This window comes from Tiliqua scincoides, chromosome 10 (genome assembly GCF_035046505.1).
Source record: "Tiliqua scincoides isolate rTilSci1 chromosome 10, rTilSci1.hap2, whole genome shotgun sequence".
In the NCBI taxonomy this organism is placed as follows: domain Eukaryota; kingdom Metazoa; phylum Chordata; class Lepidosauria; order Squamata; family Scincidae; genus Tiliqua; species Tiliqua scincoides.
In genome coordinates, this window is record NC_089830.1 from 29,402,737 (window position 1) to 29,410,727 (window position 7,991).

Below are 7,991 nucleotides of genomic sequence, written 5' to 3' on the forward strand. Positions count from 1 at the left end.
GTTCCTCCTCTGAATCCTGTCATTAGCTGTTCAAACAAGGAAGAATTTCAAAAAAGCAAGAAGTTTTTAAAAACAAACACAAACAGTGAAACTTCAACAACAGGAAGACATTTGGGAGATTAAAGTGACCAAAGCGTTCTGAAGACGAGAAAACTTGCAATTTTTTCAGGACTCCGCAGTTTCTGACGTTTCCTACTCACAGCAATGTGCAAGTCTAATGTTGCAGAGGTGCATTAAATGCTTCCTGCTGGCCCCATATTCTCCCCCCCCCAAAAAAGAAACCCCCAACATTATTCAGAGCTCTCTGTCTGCTTGGCAAAAGACATTCTGCCCTGGTTTTTCTGCAGCAGTCCTCTCTATCTTGCTCCTCGAAAGTCTTCCACCTGCAGGCAGCCAGTTCTTTGCCAGGCAGTCCTAATTGGCAAAGATGTCCACCAGCTGCTTTTGGGGCCACTTGCCGTAGTTGCGTAAGCTCAGCTGCTTGTAGACCTGGCGCTTGGCACTCTGGTAGGCCTCAGCCTGAACCTAGTCAAAGGTGAGAGAAGCAAATTCTAATGCAGCATTTTTCAATTGGTGGTACATGTACCACTGGTGGTAGTTGAGGTGCTGCCCAGTGGTACATGCAGCTCCCAGAGGATACCCACGTCCCAGCAGTGAGACCACGATGTGACACTACAAACAGCGGTAGGAGGCTTTATAGGCAGGGCTCCAGCATGTGATTTTCATGCTCTTGAGAAAGCCCAGCCACTCACCATGAGCCACTCACCGCTATTTGCAGAGTTGCGTCTGGCCTCCCAACCTGGAAGTAACTGGTGATGATGTCATCACCAGTTCCTTCCCACGGTACTGAAGATAATGATACCATATACATTGGGGGACAAAGGCTGAAAAACACTGTTCTAAAGAAATGTTTAAGAGGAAGACTGGAGGCTCTTCCACAACCAGCATGAAAGAAAAACTAAGGCAATCAGACAGACTTACTCTCTCTGCATATTGCAAGACTCACTTTGGCTTCATGGTATGTGGGCAGCATCACCAGGTCGTCTCTCTCCATCTCCTTTGCCACCTTCCGGAAGGACTGCAGCATGGCAGCCTTGCAAAGCCGACTGGGGCAGTGCTGACCCGCTGGATTCAAAATGCTGATGGAGGGATGAGAGATTTATAGGGGGCTCTTGTGTGACTCAACATTGACCCAGAGAACAATGCAAGGACTCCCGAAAGACAAGGCGTCCTCCCAGCACAACCCAGTCAGACAACGCAGAAAGTGACTACTTCCTGCACACAACATGGTAAAAATGTCATTTTAAAAAAATGTTGCAATCTCAGTTGTCATGTGTACATCTTTAAAATACACAGTATGTAGTCAGAGATGTGAGGATATTGGGGGCTAAACAAGACTCCCAAAGGCGAGGATATTATCACCCTTCACAACTCCCCGTCCTCAAAATTTGCATGGACTCCCACCCTTAAAGTTTGACATCAACAAGGTGTAGTTAAACTATCAAATTGATGATTCTCAATCAGCTTCTGTTTAGGTTGCCAATAACACAGAAAAGGTATAAAATTTTCAGGGATCCACATCACACACCATCTGGCCTTGCTTTTTGGTGCCTACCTCATTCCAGAATAAATCTGATTCATTAGCACAAGCGATGCTTGTATAAATTTGCAAACACATAATTTGCAAAAGCTGGCTATGCTATGCAAGAAGCTGCAGAATGTGACTTACAAATAAGCTTGCCTGAAATACACCAAGAGTGATTACTGACAAAATGTGCCCATTCATACACCCCATAAGCCCAGCATGCCTCCCCCCCATCCCCAGGAACCCCAGCTTACTCCTGTGCTGCCTTCCCAACAGCCCCATCCACAAGTTCCAGTATCTCGTCTCCACCACACCAGTTGAGGCTCAAGGAGTGACATTCTGGGGGCACGTCGAGAAGGGCCACGCCGGGGCCCGGGAAGAGATGCACCTTATTCTGTCTGTAAGGTTTTGACAAGCCATCCTCAGGCCCCAGCTGCAGTCGGCCGTTGATGACCTGATTGAGGGCAAAATGGTCTTGATAGGGGTCGGCTAAAACATTAAGAGGGAGGGGGAGAGAGGGAGAGCGAGAGAGTGATGGAAAGAAAAGGTCATTGTCGGGAGAAGGCAGCAAATGTGAGAGGTCAACATGATCTAGAAGAAATTGAAGAGACACCACAATTGCCTGGCTCAGGACTGGTTCCTCCCTTGGAAGACTCCGGAGGCTCTACCCAGATGGATAGCAGAGGCATGTTTTATGCTGCAGCCAGAGAGGAAAGCAAAGGACCAGATCACTCTGCCGTACTTTGCCTTGTCCTTGCCTCACACTGCCAATGGGAACCCATCTCCCGAGGGGAAAGTGTCCCCTTTTCTCTGTGGCATCTGGGGCAGGGACGCACTTCCTGCCAGAACAAACACACCCACCCAGATTGCTGTGTCTTGCATGCTCCACAGGGCAATGCTGGATGGGTACAGGAGGTGCATTCAGTGTCCAAAATCCAGAGGTGCTCACTGCTCAAATCAACTCTTTCTTTTTCTATGACACTCTGTATAGCAGGGGTGACCAAATCATGGCTTGCGAGCCACATGCAGCTCTTTGACGTATAATGTGCGGCTCTCTGAGACACACTGCCTGAGTTCCTTTTTGCAGCACAATGAACAGAAAAGGGAAATAAAATTTTTTTAAGTTTTATGATTATTTCTCAGGTATAAACTGAGAGGCCACTGGATTAAAACACAAGTCAGTAAATATATTTAAGAATTTAAACTGCTTCTTCAGTGCTGCGGATCTGGAACATCTGAAGTTTATCATACGTGTCTCTTACATTAAGCAGCCTTACCGACCCCTGCTTTTGGGTCTGGAGCATAAGTTTTCTTCACTTTGGGAGCCTCATGCAGGGGGCCCTTCTGGGACTTCTGTATGGACATCAGTGACTTACCCAGGACAAGGCTGGTGATGTAGACAGGGTGGATGAAGTGGCTGAGGAGGGCGCCCTGGACTCCCAGGACGCTCCAGCGGGTCAGCTTGTCACAGCCGGAGACACAGGAAGTGTAGGCAGCAAGTGCACTGGGGTGGCAGGACGAGACGGGTCTGAGTGCACCCTTAACGCCAACATGAAGCTCAAGCGACGGCTGCGGCTGCAGCAACGTGCCACTGCAGGGAAAAGAAGCAGGTGGGAATGGGAGTGTGCAGGATCTGGGGAAAGTTCCAGAGTGCGGTCTGAGAGGCACACAATACAGTGACCAGGCTAAAGCTACCCAGGTCTGCATCCAGCCAGAGAGGAGATCCCCAGGGCTGGGGGCCCCACAGGTACCACTGAGCACTTCTGTGTTTCCCAGCAAGGGTATAGACCGCATTCAGCCATGAGAGATGCCGGATATGATGCTGTGCAACAGAAAGACATTATTCCATTACGTTGCATTACATTCCGCCCCTCTGGTGGCTGAATGAGATACATACTGATGCTGGGAGAGCTGGAATATATTCAGGTCTGCATTAAACTCATAAGGAGCAGAAACTGAGACCAGGTTTGTGATTTGCATCACAGATTGCTTGGTGCTTTTTTCAAAACCTCTGCCTGTGCAAGTCAATTCTGCCCTCTGCTCCTGCCCTTCTTCTACCCCCACCCACTTATTGTATTCAATCAAACTCTCGGCACATCTGTTTTCCATGTACGCACTGCTTATTTTCTGGCCCTCCACACCATGTTAGATATACGATGTGGCCCTTGTGCTGAAAAGTTTGGAGACCCCTCCAAAAGTTTGGAGTTTACGCAAGTGCATTGTGCTCTGGTAGTGGGGGCCAGCCAAGGACTGGGGAAGCCACCACAGGGGTCAGCTTCTGATCCACCTGGGCGACCTTTTACCCAATTCTATGCCACCTTGACCTGTGCAAGTAGCTCCAAACTGGTACTTTGATTATAAATATTTAGAACTAGTTGCTAACCAGGGAACACAGACACTGATCTAATATAGAATGACGATCTCTCGTCCTGGAAATAAATGGAAGTATTTTATTTAAATCTCTTTAAACTGGTTGTTTTCTCTTGGATATGTAAATCAATTCATTCTGCCATCTTGAGTTCAAGGAAGGAAGGGTGCAATCAATGGAAAATTAATCACTGCCACCCTTTCTCATCTGCACCCTCAAAAGAGGATTCCAATTGGGAAAAACATCAAGTTAACCCTGACAAAAGTGCCCTGGATTTAAGCCTGGATTGCTGAGCTGACATCTGGCTGTTGGTCAGAAAGCAGGTGGGAGCAGAGCGGGGAGGCACAGGTGAGTGGCAGAGCACCTGTTGCGGATGAAGTGGTCCCAGATTTCTTACCATCTCCAGGGAAGGCTGGGAAAGATGCTCTGCTTGAAAGCCAGCCAGCCAGTCAGTGTAGACAATCCTGAACTAGATGGACCAAAGGTCTGACTCGGTGTAGCTTCAGAGTGGCCCCCCAAAATGTATACACTCTTTACTCATCAATACCTTTGGAATAAATTTAAACGCAATTTCTATTTCAGGGTGAGAGTGTAATATGTTTTCTCAATGGATGAAGGATGATGTTTATCGGAGGAAACCAGCTACATTGGATGCTCTATGAGAAAACACCATGAGCAGCTATCACGCTGGACACATCACAGAACGTAGTTTGTGCAGCAGCTCGCAGCTTTGACAGTGTTTGGATGCCAATGGTGGCCACTCTGAATGCCTACATTGAATCCAAAATTCAAGGACACCTCTTATTGCAATTCTGCTTTTGTATAAACGGAGTAGTTATGATTATAGAGCAATATTGTTCATGTCAAAGTGTGTATACATTTTTTGGGCCACTCTGTATTTTCAAAGTGTAGGAAAATAGGCTCCTCAGGTTTGTGCATTTCAAAAACCCATCTGAATGGGCCGGAATAAATAAGCAGACGCCTTGCAAGATGCCTCTCAAACCAGCTTCATCTCCCTTCAAAAAGAATTATTGTCCATCTCTAGCCTCATGAAGATCAATGTCTACCTTCCATGTTTTTTAACCACCTTTCAGCTCAGGTGGGGAGATGCAGTGCAAGTCCCACCATGCAGCTAGCACAGCCTCTTCCAAACCCAAACCACATCAAATCCTACCCTGATCCACACGTGGCACTCACTGAAAGCTCACTGAAGCTCCCCCGGGTGCACAGTTCAAGTAGAGATGCAGAAAGACCTTTGGCTTCAGGATCATGTGTACCCCATCCTCTGCACGGCAGAAGATGCTCTTCTCCAAGGCATCTGGGTCTTGACTGCAGCACATGAGGAGCTGCTTGTAGAAGTACCTGGGGAGAAGGGATGGAATGTGAACCACACAGGAAGAAGGCAGCCCTCTCACCACAAACTCCAAGGCAAACAACTCAGTGGTCAGATCCTGGATGCCATCAGGGGACACAGAATGGGAGAGACACAGATCTGGCCAACAAGGCACCACCCACTAGAAAGTTCTCTGGTGCATGTCCTGGTAGAACAAACATGAGCTGCCCAAAAGCCTTTGGGTCAGCTCTATTGAGAAGGCACCACAAAAGGGATCCTGTCTGGAAACAGCAGAACTCACTGCGCAGCACAGAAACAGCCTTGGTGTGCTTTTTTCCAGACTTCGGAGAATCCTGGTTTTCATTTAAAAATAAAGCGTCAAGCTGCCAGCTCTCATGAACACAGGATGACTCTGGTCAAAGTCAGAGCCAAGAAAACTAGGAGGTCAGAACTTACCCTCTGAGACAGCCCCTATTCCCTTTCCCCCTCACCACCAACCATCAGGGACCTTGGAATATGACACAGGGTTAGAATCGAGCGTTTTTCTTTTTTTAGTAACACAACCTCCAACAAATACGGTATTCCAATAACTGCTGAAAGACTCCATTGCAAACATGTTCTGAGAATTTGTTGCTTGTTCTAGGAGGGAAGCTGTACCTGGTTAGTCCTCTATCTGGTCCCCTCCTGGACTCAGTAACAGAACTCCAGAAAAGTGCTAGCAGAAGACTAACAGAAGAGTGCTTCTGAACATGTGCAGAAAGTTTTTGAGTAACAAAAGCTAGTTCTCCCCAATATCTGGGATTAGAAACAGAAAACCTTGAGGGTTCCAGGCATGATGGATCTTTGAAACTAGCGCATTACCCCACACCCCCAGTTTCCTCCCCCGCTTTTCTCATCCTTAGTTGACGTGATAAATCCGAAACCACATGTCAAAGTGAGGAAGAAGCACCTGACCTCAGCAGTGCTCTGCGGGCCACCACCAGCCCGTGCATGTCGTGCATCCTCCGACCACTGAACTCCAGCCAGCCCTTGTAGGAAACGTCTCCCGTCCCCAGAGCGACCAGCTCGTAGGTCTCTTTGCAGGGACTCTGGCAGTCAGCAACCTCTGCTGGGCAGGACAAGAGGCATGAAAGAGCAGCTGGAACTTTGCAGGTGAGGGGCTTCCTCTCTGGTCTGAGCCAGCCAGGCAGGAAACACTTCTTCAGGAGCAGCCTCACAGCTGTTACACTCAGTGGTACACAAGCTCCAGCAGGACTTGGAACTCAGGAGTTCAACTTGAAGAGTTTTCTGTCCTTTGCAGCTCTGTTTCCACCCATAACAGCCCCGCTGGATCAGACCAGAGGTCCACCCAATCCAGCACTCCCATTTGCCGCAGGCCAACCAGACGCTTTTAGGAAGCCCCCAGGCAGAATAAGAAGGCAGCAGAGTCCTGGCCTGTGTCTGCTCCCCAGCAACTGAAGAGGAAAGCCCCCCACCCCGGGCTATTCTGACACACTGGGCCTCCTGCATGAATCTGCCCAATACCTTCCAAAGCCGTCAAAAGCTCAGCCCCATTCAAGGGAGGGATAAGCAACACAGCAACTGGGTGGGACCCACTCTTTCTCCAGATGGCTGTCACTCACCTTTCTCCAGGATGAAGGCGGCCACGCTGCTCACGCAACCTCGATAGGGCAGCTCTTCTCCAAGGAGCAACTCGCACATGTCGCTGGTTATGGCGGCGCAGCGCCGATCATGGGGGATGCCGCTTTCTGGTGGGAGAACAAGGGCAGACAGCTCTCCTCAGAACCCTTGCCTCAACACCACCCAAGGAGCTGTTGAAGGGCAGGCCCTTCTCAGGGGCACCCTGGCTCCCTCTCCAGGAAGGACCATCTAGTTCCCCAACCCTTTGTGCTTCCATTATCCAAGACCATCTCATACCGACTGACACTGTGCACAGGAAGTAAACGGCTGGCTTCCCTGGCCACTTGTGAGAGTGAATTTTGGTTTGCGTTCTTTTCAAAATAGTGTGCTGTTCTTGTTCCATGGTATGCCGAGTATTACTGCACCTCGCTTTGGGAGCCTTGCCCAAAAGCAATCCTTAAAAGCAGTCCCAGTTCACCCACAGCCCTCACCTGTCTCCCAGCTGGGCCCAACGAGCACTCCTTCTCGACTGCTTCTTTCTTGTGCCACCGGAGCAGACCCAGAAGAGCCCGAGTTGTGGAGGGGCTCATCCCAGGTTTCAGGCGGAAGCCACTCTTCCTTCCAAGGGGACTGGGGCTGGGGCTGACCAGCCTGGAACGAGGCTGCCAGGTTCACCCCCCGACGACCCTTTCGCAGGATCTCTTCTCCATCCCCAGACATTTTTCTGGGAAAAAGGCACATGGATAGATATTATAAACCCACCGCTCAGGAGGAGAAGCATCACTGGAAACCACCAGGGTAAAAGAACACGAGCGGCACTGTTGGTTGCTACAGGCTGAGAAATCAGCTGTGGCTGAACACGTGGCAAAGACAGGCCACTGCATGGATTTCCAAAATGCACAAGTTTGCCACTACCCAAAACCACACTTGAATTTACAGGAAAGTGATCGAGATACAAAAACACCTTCACAATATGAGCAGGAAGGAGGAGAGTCTGACCATCAGCAATGCTTGGCTACCAGTCTGTAGAAATGCTGGATCCAGGAATTCGGGACAGGAAAAGAACTGGGCTGTGGCAAGAGCGC

At 49.2% G+C, this 7,991-nt stretch overlaps 1 protein-coding gene across 1 annotated transcript; it reads right to left on the reverse strand.

Moving 5' to 3' along the window:
- Positions 1-294: 294 nt before the first annotated feature.
- LOC136661137 (adenosine deaminase domain-containing protein 2-like) lies at positions 295-7,626 on the reverse strand. The gene is made up of 8 exons (XM_066638156.1): positions 7,398-7,626; positions 6,909-7,034; positions 6,241-6,391; positions 5,151-5,315; positions 2,962-3,176; positions 1,840-2,074; positions 1,007-1,139; positions 295-525 (listed from the first exon to the last, which is right to left on the reverse strand). Exons 1-8 carry the CDS (start codon positions 7,624-7,626, stop codon positions 415-417), a joined length of 1,365 nt encoding a protein of 454 aa, XP_066494253.1. The 3' UTR covers positions 295-414.
- Positions 7,627-7,991: the final 365 nt, after the last annotated feature.